General features: G+C 57.0%; 2 protein-coding genes across 2 annotated transcripts; both read left to right on the top strand.

The window, feature by feature from the left end:
• The first annotated feature begins 258 nt into the window (after positions 1-258).
• PRSS36 (serine protease 36) lies at positions 259-10,840 on the top strand. The gene is made up of 13 exons (XM_024233385.2): positions 259-294; positions 522-684; positions 1,082-1,362; positions 3,947-4,113; positions 6,077-6,326; positions 6,443-6,572; positions 6,919-7,175; positions 7,268-7,431; positions 7,950-8,187; positions 8,300-8,441; positions 9,145-9,410; positions 9,487-9,608; positions 10,178-10,840. Exons 2-13 carry the CDS (start codon positions 680-682, stop codon positions 10,454-10,456), a joined length of 2,301 nt encoding a protein of 766 aa, XP_024089153.2. The 5' UTR covers positions 259-294; positions 522-679; the 3' UTR covers positions 10,457-10,840.
• Positions 10,841-14,885: 4,045 nt separating this feature from the next.
• On the top strand, positions 14,886-19,167 carry PRSS8 (serine protease 8). Its single transcript, NM_001132030.1, is given in 6 exon segments — positions 14,886-15,199; positions 15,442-15,459; positions 17,216-17,378; positions 17,649-17,920; positions 18,007-18,173; positions 18,267-19,167. Coding segments are annotated over 6 exon segments (1,032 nt in total). The 5' UTR covers positions 14,886-15,114; the 3' UTR covers positions 18,594-19,167.
• The last annotated feature ends 1 nt before the right edge of the window (position 19,168 follows it).

The following is a 19,168-nucleotide window of genomic DNA, read 5'->3' as shown; positions in this document are numbered from 1 at the left end:
TTCCTGCCTGCCTCTGTCTTTCCAGTCATCAGTCCCATCCCAGGAGCCTTCCAGGACTCAGGTAAGGTAGCCGGACTGGGGGAAAGTCACGTGCAGAGGCAGAAAAGACCAGAGGACTGGCATGGGTGCTGGCAGGGGTTGCTGAACGGACAGGGAATTGGGAAGATAGGGTTGGGGGTTGGAGAGCAGGAAGTGGGGCTGGGCGGTGCAGGCCTGGAAGTCACAAGTGTCCTCCTCTCTTTCCCCTCTGGCTCCCAGCTGTCAGTCCTATCCAGGAAGAACCTGAAGATCTGGGTAAGGAAGAGGCCTTGGCACCCTCAGACCTTAAAGGAGGCTAAGGCTGGTCAGGCCATGAGGGAGGTGGAAAAGACCAGAAATGTAGACAAGCCTGGGTCCTCTATGTTCTTTATTCAGAGGGGCAAATTGAAGCGGGTGGAGGACGGGGCATCGTCCTGAGTTACCTGGGCTTCTGGAGTGGGGAACCCGAGGGGGGCTTTGGCTTCCACCGCTCCCTGTTGCAGACTGCGGGCGCCGTGAGCCCTCGGCCCGCATCGTGGGGGGCTCAAACGCGCAGCCGGGCACCTGGCCTTGGCAAGTGAGCCTGCACCATGGAGGTGGCCACATCTGCGGGGGCTCCCTCATCGCCCCTTCCTGGGTCCTCTCCGCTGCTCACTGTTTCATGACGTGAGTATTCGCCCTGATCCCGGCCCCTCTCCGCCAAAAGCCAGCCCCGCCCCCGCAGTTGGTCCCCTCCTCCCTCCCCACTTCCGTCCTTAAGGATAATTTGGAGCCAAGCTGTCCCCAAAGCGAGGTGCTATTCGAGGCATCATGGTTCCCAGTGGGGCAAGGCTGCCGGACTGGTCCCACCACTCCACTCAATATCCGGGTCTGAATCCCATCTTTCCAATGATCCCCCCACCACCAGCTCCAAATCGGATTTGCTCTTCCCCTTTGAGGAGCATCAGCACCAAATCTGGATCGGATAGCACCTGCCCCTCTGGCTCTGAGCCCCTGCCCCCCCACAAGGGTCTGCCGCCTCCATAGGGTCAACCTAACCTCCTACTGCCCCGGTCGAGCGCAGGAATGGGACGCTGGAGCCCGCGGCCGAGTGGTCGGTACTGCTGGGCGTGCACTCCCAGGACGGGCCCCTGGACGGCGCGCACACCCGTGCAGTGGCCGCCATTGTGGTGCCAGCCAACTACAGCCAAGTGGAGCTGGGCGCCGACCTGGCCCTGCTGCGCCTGGCCTCACCCGCCAGCCTGGGCCCCGCCGTGTGGCCTGTCTGCCTGCCCCGCGCCTCACACCGCTTCGTGCACGGCACCGCCTGCTGGGCCACCGGCTGGGGAGACGTCCAGGAGGCAGGTGAGTGGGACGGGACAAGAGGGGAGGGCCTCGGGGAGGTGGGGCTTCGGGAGGTGAGGTTCCTAGGGCGGGGCCTCGGGAGGTGAAGTTTCTAGGGCGGGGCGTCGGGAGGTGAGGTTCCTAGGGCGGGGCCTCGGGAGGTGAAGTTTCTAGGGCGGGGCGTCGGGAGGTGAGGTTCCTAGGGCGGGGCCTCGGAAGGTGAAGTTTCTAGGGCGGGGCGTCGGGAGGTGAGGTTCTAAGGGTTGGGCCTCAGGAGGTGGGGCCACGGAGCGGAGCCTGGGGGGAGCTTTGGAGGGTAGGTTTCTGCGGGTCGGTAGATAAATCCCACACCGATCTCCATGTAGCCTTCTCCCCCCAAGGATTCTCAAACTAAGACCACGGAATCACCCACACGCACCCCATTCCCTCCTCACATTTCTTTCCAGTTTTTTCTTTGCTGGGTTTAGGCGCCGACTAGGGTTCCCATCCCAGCTCTACCATGTCAGACAAAGCACTTAACCCAGTACATTTCCTCCTCTGTAACACGAGGAGGGGTGGTTGGGTGGATTAAATGAGAAAATCCATGTAAAGTTCATAGGACAGTGCCTGGCATAGCAATAACCGATGCACTTTAGATATTTCACCTCAGGTAATCTATAGTAAAGCACTACAGCATAAGGCTGGCCTATAATAGATGTTCAGCAAATGCCAGTCTGTGCCTCCCTCCCATCCGCCTTCCTCCCATTCCATCCACCCCCACTCATCTGTCTACTCCCCACCTCCTCTCTTCTTCCTACCCACCATCATTCATTCAGTCATTCTTTCACTCAAGATATTTCTTGAGCACCTTCTACGTGCCAGGCACCGTGTTAGGCATTAGAGAGACACCAGTGAACATAAAAAGCCAAAATCCTGCCTTTTCAGAGTTTACATCCTAGCAGATAGACAAACAACAAATTCAATAAATAAGCACGCATTATGTTAGAAGGTGGGGGGGAATAGACCAAATCTCCATCCCCATCATCCCCATCACCCAAGCTTTCCATGCTCCCAGGGCCCCCACAAATATCCACATCAGCCGTGGTCAGACCTGTGCCCATCCTGGGGGCTTTGGGAAGGTGCTACAGGGGAAGATGCCACAGCCTCTGCTTGTGGAGGTCCCATCAGGGCAGGAGGTGATGAGGAAGCATCACTGTGAGCCCCAGGAAGTCTGTGTGAATGGGGCCAGGCCATCCTGACAATGGGAACCCAGCAAGGGAGATTTCTGCAGAGATTTTCAAAGAGAGGGTACATTGCAGGAAGATGGGGGGAGATGAAGGCCACCCTGTGGACCCAGATAAGGCATGTTAGATGAAGAAGGGCCAGGATGCCAGCCTGGAGTGAGAAGGGTACAGGCACCTGGGCTGCAAAGGCTGCTGAGGCCCGGCCATGAAGACCTTCAGATCAGACTGAGGGCCAGAGCACCCCACCAGCTCCAGGAATGCCCAGGACAATCCCCAACTTCCCTGGTGAGCCCCAAGTACAGCTTCAGCCATTACCTGACCTCAAATTCTTTTTTTTTTTTTAATTAATTCTTTTTTTCTTTTTGAGACGGAGTTTCACTCTTGTTGCCCAGGCTGCAGTGCAATGGCGCGATCTAGGCTCACTGCAACCTCCGCCTCCCAGCTTCAAGCAGATTCTACTGCCTCAATCTCCCAAGTAGCTGGGATTATAGGCACCCACCACCACGCCCGGCTAATTTTTTGTATTTTTAGTAGATACAGGGTTTCACCATGTTAGGCAGGCTGGTTTTGAACTCCTAACCTCAGGTGACCCGCCTGCCTCGGCCTCCCAAAGTGCTGGGATTACAGGTGTGAGCCACCGCGCCTTTGACTTCAGATTCTGAGTGAGTTGGGGAAGGAGTTCTGTCTGTACTTCCCCCCACCCCCTACTCCTTTCTGGATCCTGAAGCTGTTTCCATCAAAAGCAGGATGGGGCTGCGGCATCAGGTTTAGACAGTGCGATCCATTTATTTTTCTTGGTGAGATCAGAACTGAACTTGAGTAACATTCCTCTTCATTGCTGAAGTGAAGAGTGGATCAGAAGGCTGGGTCAGTTATCCAGGCCCAAAGCTATGCAGCCTCAACTAAGATAGTTGTTTAGAATGCCAAGAAGTCACAAATGAGAGGTTTTCATGAACTGGGAACTGACTGGAGGAGGGGAGTTGAGAGAGGAGACAGGGATGACACCCAGTTCCATGCTTGGCAACTCGGGACAGGACCATGTCAAGTCCGTATGGCATCTTTGTGAAAAGATGTCTCTGGACCAACACAACTCCACGTGAGAGCTCAGAACTTAATGGTTACATTGCATCCTTTGTTGCAGTGCCCAACCTGCACAACCATGCACGGCAGCTCTCACTAGGAGCTTGATGAGACCATTCCTGAGATGAAAAAGTAGAAAGAACAGATAGAAGCAGGAGGAGATGTGGTGAATGTGGTGGGCTGAGAGGCCATGGGGCATCTAGCTGATGTACAAGCAGCAGCCGCAGGGGGCAAACCTGAACCCTGGGAACTGGGGACGCCATACCTGCCTCACAGCACCTGCTCTCTGGTTCTGCCTCCAGATCCTCTGCCTCTCCCCTGGGTGCTACAGGAAGTGAAGCTAAGGCTGCTGGGCAAGGCCACCTGTCAATGTCTCTATAGCCAGCCCGGTCCCTTCAACCTCACTCTCCAGATATTGCCAGGGATGCTGTGTGCTGGCTACCCAGAGGGCCGCAGGGACACCTGCCAGGTGAGGGAAGGCCCAGGCACCTGCCTGGCAGGGCCAGAGTCTTAACCGGTGACAAATAGATAAATGACATCTCTCCAAGCCTCATCTGCAAAAGGAGGGCAAGATTGCCAAGGGATGGGGTTGACATGAAGTTTTTTGTTTGTGTATTTTGAGACAGAGCCTCACTTTGTCGCCCAGGCTGGACTGCAGTGGCGCAATCTCGGCTTACTGAAACCTCCCCCTGCTCCACCCCCACCGCTCAAGAGACTCTTGTGCTTCAGCCCCCCAAGTAGCTGAGATTACAGGCATGCACCACCACAGCCTGCTAATTTTGTATTCACTTGCGCCTGGCCAAGTGAATTTATTTATGTATTTATTTATTTTATTTATTTATTTTTTGAAACGGAGTTCCTTTTTTTTTTTTTTTTTTGAGACGGAGTCTTGCTCAGTTGCCCAGGCTGGAGTGCAGTGGCACGATCTCGGCTCACTGCAACCTCCAACTCCAGGGTTCACGCCATTCTCCTGCCTCAGCCTCCCGAGTAGCTAGGACTACAGATGCCCGCCACGACGCCCAGCTAATTTTTTTTTTTTGTATTTTTAGTAGACATGAGGTTTCACCATGTTAGCCAGGATGGTCTCGATCTCCTGACCTCGTGATCCACCTGCCTCGGCCTCCCAAAGTGCTGGGATTACAGGAGTGAGCCACCAAGCCCGGCCGAGACGGAGTTTCACTCTTGTTGCCCAGGCTAGAGTACAATGGCACGATCTCAGCTCACCACAACCTCTGCCTCCAGGGTTCAAGCGATTGTCCTGCTTCAGCCTCCCAAGTAGCTGGGATTACAGGCATGTGCCACCACGGCCGGCTAATTTTATATTTTTAGTAGAGACGGGGTTTCTCCATGTTGGTCAGGCTGGTCTCGAACTCCTGAGCTCAGATGATCTGCCTGCCTCGGCCTCCCAAAGTTCTGGGATTACAGGCGTGAGCCATCATGCCCAGCTATTTATTTATTTATTGAGACAGAGTTTTGCTCTTGTTGCCCAGGCTGGAGTGCAATGGCACGATCTTGGCTCACTGCAAACTCCACCTCCCAGGTTCAAGCAATTCTCCTGGCTCACCCTGCCAAGTAGCTGGGATTACAGGCATGAGCCACCATGCCCAGCCAAGGCTGAGTGAATTTAAAAACCAAAGACAGCTTAGCCAGGAGCAGTGACTCATGCCTGTAATCCCAGCTAATCAGAAAATTGAGGCGGGAGGATCACTTGAGCCCAGGAGTCTGAGACCAGCCTGAGCAACACAGTGATACCTCATCTCAAAAAAAGAGACGAACTGGCTGGGCACAGTGGCTCATGCCTGTAATCCCAGCACTTTAGGAGGCTGAGGCAGGCGGATCACTTGAGGTCGGGAGTTTGAGACCAGCCTGGCCAACATGGTGAAAACCCATCTCTACCAAAAATACAAAAATTAGCCGGCTGTGGTGCTGTACACCTGTAGTCCCAGCTACTTGGGAAGCTGAGGCAGGAGAATCACTTGAACCCAGGAGGCAAAGGTTGCAGTGGGCTGAGATTGCACCACTGCACTCCAGCCTGGGAGACAGAGCGAGATTCCGTCTCAAAAAAGAAAAGAAGGAAAGAAAAAGAAAGGGAAGGAAAGAAGGAAGGAAGGGAGGGAGGGGAATTATTTGAGCTAGTAACGTCAAGAATCACTTGGCTCTGATGACAACTGCAGGATTATCTTGCGTGGCCTTGAATGCACTCCCCTGGTGCTCTTGGCTCTGGCTGCCATCGGCCTTCTGCTTACAGAATTTTCTTCTGTTTAGAGCCGCAGGGAATGCAGAGGACAAGGCCTAGCCAAGGAGGGTTTCTAGGAGAAGGGAGAAGGTGGTGTATGTTGGGCCAAAAGGAGGTGCAGGACCTTTTTGAGGAGGCCAGTATAAACGGGTGGGTCCCTGGGCTGACCCCTTGACATGCAGTCATCTGTCACTAGGGTGACTCTGGGGGGCCCCTGGTCTGTGAGGAAGGTGGCCGCTGGTTCCAGGCAGGAATCACCAGCTTTGGCTTCGGCTGTGGACGGAGAAACCGCCCTGGAGTTTTCACTGCCGTGGCTACCTATGAGGCATGGATACGGGAGCAGGTGATGGGTTCAGAGCCTGGGCCTGCCTTTCCCACCCAGCCCCAGAAGACCCAGTCAGATCCCCAGGAGCCCAGGGAGGAGAACTGCACCATTGCCCTGCCTGGTGAGTGGGCGGCACCCCTGGATGTAAGCGGAACATGGGAGAGTGAGTTGGGATGGAGACTGCTGGGAGTGATTGGGGTGCAGGAGGCCCACTGACCCAGGCCTCTCACCCCTCAGAGTGCGGGAACGCCCCGCGGCCAGGGGCCTGGCCCTGGGAGGCCCAGGTGATGGTGCCAGGATCCAGACCCTGCCATGGGGCGCTGGTGTCTGAAAGCTGGGTCTTGGCACCTGCCAGCTGCTTTCTGGAGTGAGTGAAAATCTAAGTTTCAAGCCGATCCTTGCCCGTCCCTACATCAGCCTGAGACACCATCCATTTGGCCCCAGCCCCTCCCCAGGGGGTGGGGGGGCCGGGGTCCCATTCGGAGGTGTAGGATCCAGCACAAAAAGAGGGGTCCTGGCCTGGCAGGGGTGGGTAGAGGCATGGTAGAAGTTCGATCCCGGAGGCGGGGGTATGAGTGAGCCGTTGGAATGGGGGTGGCGTGGGGATCCCGCCAGGATGCAGGATCCTCGCCTGGCGAGTCTAAGCCAGGGGTGTGAGGTTTCCAGCCACGTGTGCGGGATCCGGCCCACGTCCCTCGGCCCCTATTCTGCAGCCCCAGCAGCTCCGACAGCCCGCCCCGCGACCTCGACGCCTGGCGCGTGCTGCTGCCCTCGCGCCCGCGCGCGGAGCGGGTGGCGCGCCTGGTGCAGCACGAGAACGCCTCGTGGGACAACGCCTCGGACCTGGCGCTGCTGCATTTGCGCACGCCCGTGAACCTGAGCGCGACTCCGCGGCCCGTGTGCCTACCCCACCCGGAACACTACTTCCTGCCCGGGAGCCGCTGCCGCCTGGCCCGCTGGGGCCGCGGGGGTGAGCTGGGGCCCGGCGCTGGGCCGGGCGGCACCAGGCGGTGCAGGGGCCGTCTGGGCCGCAGCGCGGGCTCCCTGCCTTTTGCCTTCCAGAACCCGCGCTTGGCCCAGGCGCGCTGCTGGAGGCGGAGCTGTTAGGCGGCTGGTGGTGCCACTGCCTGTACGGCCGCCAGGGGGCGACAGTGCCGCTGCCGGGAGACCCGCCGCACGCGCTCTGCCCTGCCTACCAGGAGGAGGAGGAGGTGGGCAGCTGCTGGGTAAGCAGCGGGGGCGGGGCCTGCGGAACGCGGGTCCGAGAGGGCTCTAGGAAGAGGGCGGGGCCTGTGGAAGGCAAGTCCAAGTGGGCTCTAGGGAGAGGGCGGGACCTGCGGAAGGCGGGTCCGAGTGGGCTCTAGGGAGGGAGCGGGGCCTGGGGAAGGCGGGTCCGAGTGGGCTCTAGGAAGGGGCGGGGCTTGCGGAACTGGGAATGGGGCGGAGCCGGGGTGGAAGCGGGGCCAGAACGAGCTAGGGGCGGGGCCTGACCCTAGAGAACTTTTGGGAGGGAGCTGAGGCGGGCTCTGAGCCGGTGCTATGGTTTCTTTATCTCTGGATTTAAGGAGAATCCTAAAGTTAGGGCTGAATTCTTACACAAATTAGTATTTGGAGTCTGATTTGGAGAAGGTGGAACTTGATATTTCCGCAAATGGGAAAATCTGGAGTCCTGGAAAGCCCCAGGAGCTCTGATATTCTCTGCACACACGCAGAGGCAAGTAACACACGCACTTTGTTGCTGCAGAATGACTCGCGTTGGAGCCTTTTGTGCCAGGAGGAGGGGACCTGGTTTCTGGCTGGAATCAGAGACTTCCCCAGTGGCTGTCTACGTCCCCGAGCCTTCTTCCCTCTGCAGACCCATGGCCCATGGATCAGCCATGTGACTCGGGGAGCCTACCTGGAGGACCAGCTAGCCTGGGATTGGGGCCCTGATGGGGAGGAGACTGAGACACAGACTTGTCCCCCACACACAGAGCATGGTGGTGAGCAGGACGCTTTTGGGCCCTAGGGGCTCCTGGGGGTGCACAGACCCATGGCAGGGGCTCAGGGGTCAGCCATGGGGCCCCAACTGAGGTGGCCACCTCCTCTCCCTAGCCTGTGGCCTGCGGCTGGAGGCTGCTCCAGTGGGGGTCCTGTGGCCCTGGCTGGCAGAGGTGCATGTGGCTGGTGATCGAGTCTGCACTGGGATCCTCCTGGCCCCAGGCTGGGTCCTGGCAGCCACTCACTGTGTCCTCAGGTGGGTGTCACTCGTCTCCTAGGCAAGAGGCGGGAGGGGAGAATGGAACAGAGCCAAAGACTTGTTTTTGTTGTTTGTTTGTTTGTAAAAAATTAACAATGAGATCTTGCTGTGTTGCCCAGGCCAGCCTCAAGCAATCCTCCTGCCTTGGCCAGCGTACTAGGATTACAGGCATGAGCCACTGTGCCTCACCCAAAGGACTCTTAAAATAGTGGGATATTCTCCTTTAAGCATCTTACAGCTGAGCGCAATGGCTCACGCCTGTAATCCTAGCACTTTGGGAGGCCGAGGCGGGCAGATCACGAGGTCAGGAATTCAAGACCAGCCTGGCCAACATGTTGAAACCGCTCTACTAAGAATACAGAAATTAGCCAGGGGTGGTGGCAGGCGCCTGTAACCCCAGCTACTTGAGAGGCTGAGGCAGGAGAATCGCTTGAACCCGGCAGGGGGCAGAGGTTGCAGTGAGCCAAGATTGCGCCACTGCACTCCAGCCTGAGCGACAGAGCAAGACTCTGTCTGGGGTGGGGCATGAGGGAAGAATCTTACAGCACTGGGAGATGTTTTGACCTAGAAGGGAGGTTTGGAAGGAGGATGATGAAGGAGTGAGTGGCATGACCCCAGAGAGTCATCCTTCCCCTGGGCTGGGAAGGACTTTGCCAGCAATGGGAGGAGCAGAAGGTGACATTGGGCCTTGTTCCAACAGGCCAGGCTCTACAACAGTGCCTTACATTGAAGTATATCTGGGCCGAGCAGGGGCCAGCTCCCTCCCACAGGGCCACCAGGTATCCCGCTTGGTCATCAGCATCCGGCTGCCCCGGCACCTGGGACTCAGGCCCCCCCTGGCCCTCCTGGAGCTGAGCTACCGGGTGGAGCCCTCCCCATCAGCCCTGCCCATCTGTCTCCACCCGGCGGGTATCCCCCCGGGGGCCAGCTGCTGGGTGTTGGGCTGGAAAGAACCCCAGGACCGAGGTGAGACCCCCGGGTCACGGGTACGAGGAGTGGCTGGAGGCCAGAGCCCTGGAACAACTTTGTCTCCTCTCCCCAGTCCCTGTGGCTGCCGCTGTCTCCATCTTGACACAACGAATCTGCCACTGCCTCTATCAGGGCATCTTGCCCCCTGGAACCCTCTGTGTCCTGTATGCAGAGGGGCAGGAGAACAGGTGTGAGGTACAGGGGCCTGGGCGTCCTGGTGTAGGCAGGGGAAAGGCAGTGTTGGACTACTGTACCCTAGAGAGAGAGCAGGATTGGAATTTTTTTTTTTTTTTTTTTTTTTGAGACTGAGTCTCGCTCTGTCACCCAGGCTGGAGTGCAGTGGCGTGATCTTGGCTCACTGCAACCTCCACCTCCTGGGTTCAAGTGATTCTCCTGCCTCAGCCTCCCTAGTAGCTGGGATTACAAGCATGCACCACCACACCTGGTTAATTTTTGTATTTTTAGTAGAGACAGGGTTTCACCATGTTGGCCAAGCTGGACTCAAACTCCTCACCTCAAACGATCTGCCCACCTTGGCTTCCCAAAGGGTTGGGATTACAGGCGTGAGCCACTGCGCCTGGCCAGGATTGGAATTATTGGGTATTTGGCCCCAAATGGGACCCTAGCTGGACCCTGGAGAGAAACCAGGGACCTGGATGTCTAGGGATGCAGACCAGAGTGCTTCGTGGCCAGACCCTGGGGAAAAGGGGAGGGGACCAAGAGGAAGGGCAGCAGACCCATGTGGCCTCGCTCCAACTCTGCAGATGACCTCAGCACCGCCCCTCCTGTGCCAGACGACGGAAGGCTTCTGGGTCCTCGTGGGCATGGCTGTTCAAGGGAGCCGGGAGCTGTTTGCTGCCATTGGTCCTGAAGAGGCCTGGATCTCCCAGACAGTGGGAGAGGCCCACTTCCTGCCCCCCAGTGGCTCCCCACACTGGCCCACTGGAGGCAGCAACCTCTGCCCCCCAGAACTGGCCAGGGCCTCGGGATCCCCGCGTGCAGTCCACTTCCTGCTCCTGCTGACTCTCCTGATCCAGAGCTGAGGGGCTAGGGTCCCAGCACCACTTCCCCCTTCTCCGCCCTCTACTTCCCACCCAGTAGGTCTGGAATGTGGCCCAGCCAGCTGGGACCTCAAGGGCCCCACCCACCGAGATTGCAGCGGCTCTGGCTAATTGGGCCTCAGTGCCCAGGCTATTTTGAACCCAGGAATCCTTGGGGGTGGTGGGAGGAGCGGACAATAAAGGTGTAAACACAGGTACCTGTGTGGCCTTGTGGCATCGCTGTGGGCAGGCTGAGGGGCTGGGCATCAGAGGCTAAGCGGGAAGCCCAAGGGGGGAGGTCCCCTCCCTCCTCCCTCCTCTGGCCTCTGAGTCAGGCCTTGGGCTCTCAGGAAATGTACCCTGATAACCTGGCAGCGATTCCTTCATTCCTGTCCCAGGGCAGGGAAGTCGGGTGGCCAGCTGGCTGTGTGTCACCTGCCCAGTGGAGTCAGCACCCTCGGCACGTGCTGGACATCTCAACCCCACTCAGACCTGCTGCCCTCGCTGTCCGCCATAGACACACCTCGATGCATGATGCTCCGATGTATCCCCCGCACACACACAACACCTGGGCCCTTCAAGGGTCTGCCACTTTCACATTCTGCCCAGAACTTGGGTCCCTTATATGTGAACCTCACTCCCTCACCCACTGCTTACCTGCACCTCCCTGCATTCATTCAACCCGTGTTCCCTGGTGGCTACTAAGTCGTGGCACAATTGGGGTCTGATATATAAGCCCACAAAGTCCTCCCAATCTAGTGGAGACACATGTGGACATCCCTGGCTGGGATTGGGAAGAGGTCATAGCAGTGATGTTTGAGTACAGAAAAAGGGAAGGTGGTTTCCAGCCAATGAATCTACAATTAAAAAGTAAAGCAAAACCAGAGACAGGGTGCGGCAGCTCATGCCTGTAATCCCAGCACTTTGGGAGGATCACTTGAGGCCAGGCATTCCAGACCAGCCTGGGCAACAAAGCAAGACCCCCATCTCCACTTTTTTGTTTTGAGACAGAGTCTCACGCTGATGCTCAGGCTGGAGTGCAGTGGTGCAATCTCGGCTCACTGCAACCTCCGCCTCCTGGGTTCAAGCGATCCTCCTGCCTCAGCCTCAAGTAGCTAGGATTGCAGGCTCAAGACACATGCCCGACTAATTTTTGTATTTTAATTTAATTAATTTATTTATTTTTAATTTTTTGAGACAGAGTTTTGCTATTGTCGCCCACACTGGAGTGCAATGGCGCAATCTCGGCTCACTACAACCTTCACCTCCCAGGTTCAAGCAATTCTCCTGCCTCAGGCTCCTGAGAAACGGATTACAGGCTCCCACCACCATGCCCAGCTAATCTGTGTATTTTTAGTAGAGATGGGGTTTCTCCATGTTGGCCAGGCTGGTCTTGAACTCCTGACCTCAGATGATCTGCCCGCCTCAGCCTCCCAAAGTGCTGGGATTACAGGCATGAGCCACCGCATCTGGCCTATTTATTTTATTTATTTATTTATTTTGAGATGGAGTCTCCCTCTGTTGCCCAGGCTGGAGTGCAGTGGCGCAATCTTGGCCTCCCGGGTTCAAGCGATTCTCCTGCCTCAGCCTCCCGAGTAGCTAAGATTACAGGTATGCGCCACCACGCCTGGCTAATTTTCTTTGTATTTTTTAGGAGAGACGGGGTTTTACCATGTTGGCCAAGTTGGTCTCAAACTCCTGATCTCGAGAGTGATCCTCCCACCTTGGCCTCACAAAGTGCTGGGATTACAGGTGTGAGCCACCACATCCAAGCTCCACAATATTTTTTTTTTTTTTTTTTTTTTTGAGACAGAGTCTCGCTCTGTCGCTCAGGCTGGAGTGCAATGGCGCAATATCTCGGCTCACTGCAACTTCCACCTCCCGGGTTCAAGCGATTCTCCTGCCTCGGCTCCTGAGTAGCTGGAATTACAGGTGCGTGCCACCAGGCCTGCCTAATTTTTGTATTTTTAGTAGAAATGGGGTTTCACCATGTTGTTCAGGATGGTCTCGAACTCCTGACCTCGTGATTTGCCTGCCTCGGCCTCCCAAAGTGCCGAGATTACAGGCGTGAGCCACCGCACCTGGCCAATTTTTTTTTTTTTTTTAATTAGCTGGGCATGGTGGCACGCACCTGTAATCCCAACTACTTAGGAGGCTGAGGCGGGAGAAGCACTTGAGCCCAGGGGTTCAAGGCTGCAGTGAGCTATGATTGTACCACTAAACTCCAGCCTAGGCAACAGAGTCAGACCCTGTCTCCAAAAGAGAAAGAAAACGGACAAATGGGGACCTGGGGAAGGATGGGTTTGGGGGTGAAAGCCAGCTGATGAGGGTGTAAGAGGGGTCGCCTCTTGGGCTGGGCACAATCTCTGGCTTGAGAAGGAAGAGGAAGGGGGTAAAGGACCTAAAGGGAAGCTGGATGTTTTCACTCGGAGGAGGAGAAGGGCAGAGGTTCTTACGAAGCCAGGCTTAGCTTTAGTAGCTACATGCCAACTGTAATACTCCCCAGGATCTTCACAGTGCGTACATCCCCACCTGCTCCCATACCCAGCCAGTCACCCCATGCCATCCCCACAAACACTGAACATAGCCCATCCTCTACTGAAACCCACCCATCAGGCCCCATGTCTTGCCCCCTCCTCCCAGCTAAGTAACTCCTTCCAGTCAGGCCCCTCCCACTCACTCATCCCAGGAATAACCTGACCTCCAGCCTGGGCCCCAGACATCTGGTCTCCAGAAAGCAGTTGGGGACTCGAGGCTCTGCTTTTCCTGAAGCTCAGACCCAACAGATTTTTTTTTTGTTTTTTGTCTTTTGTTTTTTGTTTGAGACAGGGTCTCACTCTGTCGCCCAGGCTGGAGGGCACTGGTGCCATCTCGGCTCACTGCAATCTCTGCCTCCTGGGTTCAAGTGATTCTCCTGCCTCAGCCTCTCAAGTAGCTAGGATTACAGGCATGCGCCACCACGCCCGGCTAATTTTTTTGTATTTTTAGTAGAGACGGGGTTTTGCCATGTTGGCCAGGTTGGTCTCCAACTCCTGACCTCAGGTGATCCTCCCTCTTCGGCCTCCCAAAATGCTAGGATTACAGGCATGAGCCACCACACCCAGCCTCAACAGGTGTTTTGAATGGCCAGAGTAGCCCTCAAAGAGGATACATGCCTCACCCCCACCACAGCCACACGGCAAGCCTTCTTTCCCTGAGCCTCTGCCCTCTGCACTCCATCCCCCCATCTTCGCCTTACCACCTTTTATAATCCCTTTCGGTCTCAGTTTCCAAGGCAATTCCTCGAGGACCCTTTCACAATGCCAGCCTTTGCCATGCTGTGGTGTGCTCACGCCATTCTTTTTCATCACTATTCCTAGCTTGAAATTATTGTGTAATTGCAATTTTTTTTTAAGACAGGGTCTCCCTCTGTTGCCTAGGCTGGAGTGCAGTGGTGCGATCATAGCTCAATGCTTCGTTGAACTCCTGGGCTCAAGCAATCCTCCTGCCTCAGCCTCCCAAGTAGCTGGAACCATAGGCATGTGCCACAATGCCTGCCTAATTTTTATATTTCTTTGTAGAGATGAGGCCTCGCTATATTCCCCAGGCTGGTCTGGAACTCCTGGCTTCAAGCAATGCTCCAGCCTCAGCCTCCCAAATCCGACTAGCCACCTTGCCAGCCTGTTTGTGATTATTTGATTGAAGTGTGTCACCCCTACTTCACCATGAGCTCAGGGCTCAAGGGGGATGGGGCTGGTGCCTGTTTTGTCCTGGACACCTGGGAACATCATAGGCACTTAGGAAATGTCTGTGGGATGATTGGTGCTGCTCCACAAGCTCGCCACCACCCATGAGGTGCAGGCTTCGCAGAAAGGGCCTGGCAGAGGACAGACCCTAGTGTCTTAAGCTCCCATACCCAGCCTAAGGAGGGAGGGAAGAAGGGCACAGAGGCTGTGGCTCCAGATAATAAAAGCTGGGGCCAGGCCCTAGGGGGCATAACTGGCCTGAGATAACCTGAAAGACCTGAGGCGGAGGAGAATCGTCACATTCCAGGGAGACTGCGCACACACACACAAACCACATGCACGTGCGTGCACACACACTCAGACACACACACTACACACACAGGGATACACACAGCCTACACATGTGCACACACACAGCCTGTGCATGCACACACACACATACCACACCACATAAGGGGACACACACAGCCTACACACGCATACACACACACCACATACACACTACACACCGGGACACACACACAAACGGCCTATGCACGTGCACACACATACACACGGACACATACATGCACACACGCGGGTCTGCAGCTCTGAAAGGACTCATGACTTTGGTGGCAAGAGGAGCTGGCGGAGCCCAGCCAGCGGGCGGGGCCAGGGGAGGGGCGGGCAGGTAGGTGCAGCCACTCCTGGGAGGACCCTGCGTGGCCAGACGGTGCTGGTGACTCGTCCACACTGCTCGCTGCGGATACTCCAGGCGTCTCCCGTTGCGGCCGCTCCCTGCCTTAGAGGCCAGCCTTGGACACTTGCTGCCCCTTTCCAGCCCGGATTCTGGGATCCTTCCCTCTGAGCCAACATCTGGGTCCTGCCTTCGACACCACCCCTAGGCTTCCTACCTTGCGTGCCTGGAGTCTGCCCCAGGGGCCCTTGTCCTGGGCCATGGCCCAGAAGGGGGTCCTGGGGCCTGGACAGCTGGTGGCTGTGGCCATTCTGCTGTATCTTGGATTACTCGGGTCGGGGACAGGTAAGTGAGGACGTGGGGGCAGGGTGGGGACAATGCACTGGAGGGAGCCGGTGTGATCATTTTCTGGGGTGCGCCCTTGTCTGGGGCCCAAGAAAACCCCCGGCCTCCCTAGCTCTTGGCCTCCCTTTCCCACCTTGGCAGGGAAGGGGCCAGCCCTCTGAAGCAGTGGTGGGTACTAAGGGGTCAGGGAACCCAAGTCTTCCCTACTCACTCCTCCTATTTCTCTTTCTCTTTCTTTCTAGGAGCGGAAGGGGCAGAAGGTGAGACTTTCCTCGGAGAGGGAGGAGGGGAGGGGGAGGTGACTTGGATCGGATTCCCCTGGGGTTTAACCAGTGCCTGGCCTTCAGCGGGGCTGCCTTCCAACTAGATTCTCTTAGGGCTCCCAGAGTGGGGGGTTGTAGCCCTCACCTTACAGGCAGAGAAGCAGGGACTTGCCCAGGGCACACCGCCAGTGAAGGTGCAGCTGGGATTCAGATCCACGTCTGACTCCCAAAGTGGGGCAATCGAGGTGGTTTTTTTGGTTTGGTTTTGTCTTTTGAAACAGGGTCTGGGTCTGTCGTCACCCAGGCTGGAGTGCGGTGGCACGATCACAGCTCACTGCAGCCTCGGTGATCCAGCCTCCCGGGCTCACGTGATCCTCCCACCTCAGCCTCCCTAGTGGCTGGGACTACAGGTGCATGCCACCACACCCAGCTAGTTGTGTTTTGTTTTGTTTTTGTTTTTTTTTGGTAGAGATGTGGGTCTCACTATGTTGGCCGGACAGGTCTTGAACTCCTGGGCTCAAGCGATCCTCCTGCCTTGGCCTCCCAAAGTGCTGGGATTACAGGTGTGAGCCACCGTTCCTGTCCTCGAGGTGGTTTTGAGGGAACCAAACCAAGGGTCTCCTTTCTTGGAAGGCACCCAACCCAGCTCTGAGTCAGACTGGCTTTCAATCCTGGCTTCCCCATGCACTGGCTGTGTGTCATTGGCCAAGTCCCCCCACTTTTCTAAGCCTTAGACTCCTCACCTCTAAAATGAAGCTGGTCATGTCCGTCTCCTGGGGCTGTGGAGAGGATGCAGGGAGATGAAGAAGCGAAAGCCCCTCCAGGGCCTGGCACAGCCGCTAGGCTCTCTAAATAGTGGCTATTGTCATGATGATAAGGGAGAGAAGGATCTGGAATGCAGTTTTCTCTGCTCCTAGATGACTTTGTGAAGAGCAGTTGGGCTCCACTCCAAAGTGGCCTCGATGGGGGTGGGGCTGGGGCTGTCCTGGAAACTAGACATTCATGTCACGGGAGCCCAGTTCTGCTGTTGGTTTGTTGAATATATGCCCACAACGCCACAGGCACTGCAGACATGAGAATCTGCCCCTAGGGAATGCGCAGATTGGTGTGGTGGAAACAGACACAGTTGTAGACTCTGGAACAATTATGAGACTGAGCAGCATCGGGGAGCACGGTGGAGGTGGGGGGGTGCTGGGCTCGGAGGCAATGCCCAGCTCAGCCAACAGAAGCCTGCCTGTTTACAGAAGGGCTGCTGTTCCAATCAAGCATCCACAGGCAAAGGGAAGTTTGCCAGACAGTAAGGATGGGGAAGGGCATACCAGGTAGAGTGACCTGGATCAGCCAAGGTCCCGGGTAAACAAGTGTGTGGCCTGATGTACACGACTGAAGGGTCCAGAGGGGACGGCTGGGTCCGATGGTGGTGCCATGGTCTGTCTGGAATGTATCTTAAGGGCCGCGTGGAGCCAAGGAAGGGTTTAAGCAGGGCTGTGGCCTGGTCAGATTGGGGGTTTATGAAAATCTTCAGACTTGTAAGGGGCGGGATGGACGGAAGGCTTGCAAGGAGAGAAGCTGTCATGAGACCTGAATTAGGTAATGGGTAGTGGACAGAAGGGGCAGAACTGCCCACGCCTGGGAGGGGACAAAGGGGTGCTGACTCCTGTGAACCCACTTCCCAAACTCTATATCAGAGCTCCTGGGCTGCATAGGAGTGGCCAGGCTAACAACCTGACCCCTTCCCTTCCTCCCTGGGCAGCCGCCTGCGGTGTGGCCCCCCAAGCACGCATCACAGGTGGCAGCAGTGCAGATGCCGGTCAGTGGCCCTGGCAGGTCAGCATCACCCATGAAGGCGTCCATGTGTGTGGTGGCTCTCTCGTGTCTGAGCAGTGGGTGCTGTCAGCTGCTCACTGCTTCCCCAGGTACCAAATGGTGAAAGTCAAAAGTGGGCTGGAGGTCAAAGTTCATAGGTCAATCCAGGTCAGAGGTTGGGGTTCTTGGTTTGAATCTGAGAGTGTCAGTTAAGTATGGAAGGACCAGTTAGGAGTGAAGGTGAGGGGTCAGAGGTTACAGGATAAAACTAAGGTGCAATTTGAGACCTAAAAGGGACTGATCAGAATCAGGGGTTGGCAGTGGGGGTTGGGGAACAAGGAGAGGTCTCCTGGGTCTCAGCCTTTGCCCCCTGCCTGCAGCGAGCACCACAAGGAAGAGTATGAGGTCAAGCTGGGGGCCCACCAGCTGGACTCCTACTCCGAGGACGCCAAGGTCAGCACCCTGAAGGACATCATCCCCCACCCCAGCTACCTCCAGGAGGGCTCCCAGGGCGACATTGCACTCCTCCAACTCAGCAGCCCCGTCAACTTCTCCCGCTACATCCGGCCCATCTGCCTCCCTGCAGCCAACGCCTCCTTCCCCAACGGCCTCCACTGCACTGTCACTGGCTGGGGCCATGTGGCCCCCTCAGGTGAGATGGGACACTGGGTGCCTAGAGGTGTGGAGGGGCACCTGACTCGGGGAGGGACCCAGGGTAAGCCTCTTTTACCCCCACAGTGAGCCTCCTGACGCCCAAGCCACTGCAGCAACTCGAGGTACCTCTGATCAGTCGTGAGACGTGTAACTGCCTGTACAACATCGACGCCAAGCCTGAGGAGCCGCACTTTGTCCAGGAGGACATGGTGTGTGCCGGCTACGTGGAGGGGGGCAAGGACGCCTGCCAGGTAAGCACAGGCCCAGGGGGCAGATGACCAGTGCAACTTGGGAAAGGAGGCCTGGCCTGGTCCTGATGGCTGCTGTGTGGCTTCTCTCCTCAGGGTGACTCTGGGGGCCCACTCTCCTGCCCTGTGGAGGGTCTCTGGTACCTGACGGGCATTGTGAGCTGGGGTGATGCCTGTGGGGCCCGCAACAGGCCTGGTGTGTACACTCTGGCCTCCAGCTATGCCTCCTGGATCCAAAGCAAGGCGACAGGACTCCAGCCTCGTGTGGTGCCCCAAACCCAGGAGTCCCAGCCCGACAGCAACCTCTGCGGCAGCCGCCTGGCCTTCAGCTCTGCCCCAGCCCAGGGCTTGCTGAGGCCCATCCTTTTCCTGCCTCTGGGCCTGGCTCTGGGCCTCCTCTCCCCATGGCTCAGCGAGCACTGAGATGGCCCTGCTTCCAGGATGGACGCATCACACTCAAGGACAGGAGCCTGGTCCTTCCCTGATGGCCTTTGGACCCGGGGCCTGACTTGAGCCACTCCTTGCTTCAGGACTCTGCGGGAGGCTGGGGCCCCACCTTCACCTTTGAGCCCATTCTTCTGGGTGTGCTCTTTGGGACCATAACCGAGTCAGGAGTTTTACTGCCTGTAGCAATGGCCAGAGCCTCTGGCCCCTCACCCACCATGGACCAGCCCATTGGCCAAGCTCCTGGGGAGCTCCTGGGACCCTTGGCTATGAAAATGAGCCCTGGCTCCCACCTGTTTCTGGAAGACTGCTCCTGGCCCGCCTGCCCAGCCTGATGAGCACATCTCTCTGCCCTCTCCCTGTGTTCTGGGCTGGGGCTGCCTTTGTGCAGCTTCGAGAACAGGAAAGGCCCCAATCTTGCCCACTGGCCGCTGAGAGCCCCCGAGCCCTGACTCCTGGACTCCGGAGGACTGAGCCCCCACCGGAACTGGGCTGGCGCTTGGATCTGGGGTGGGAGTAACAGGGCAGAAATGATTAAAATGTTTGAGCACAAC

The sequence above is a fragment of the Pongo abelii genome, chromosome 18, assembly GCF_028885655.2.
Source record: "Pongo abelii isolate AG06213 chromosome 18, NHGRI_mPonAbe1-v2.0_pri, whole genome shotgun sequence".
Classification (NCBI taxonomy): domain Eukaryota; kingdom Metazoa; phylum Chordata; class Mammalia; order Primates; family Hominidae; genus Pongo; species Pongo abelii.
Note: the sequence above shows the minus strand (reverse complement) of the source record. Positions and strands in the feature narration are given on the sequence as shown.

Coding starts and splice junctions, on each gene's coding strand:
- PRSS36 (XM_024233385.2), top strand. Junction 7,432..7,949: donor AGGAGGTGGGCAGCTGCTGG/GTAAGCAGCGGG, acceptor TTGTTGCTGCAG/AATGACTCGCGTTGGAGCCT. Junction 9,609..10,177: donor GGCAGGAGAACAGGTGTGAG/GTACAGGGGCCT, acceptor CCAACTCTGCAG/ATGACCTCAGCACCGCCCCT.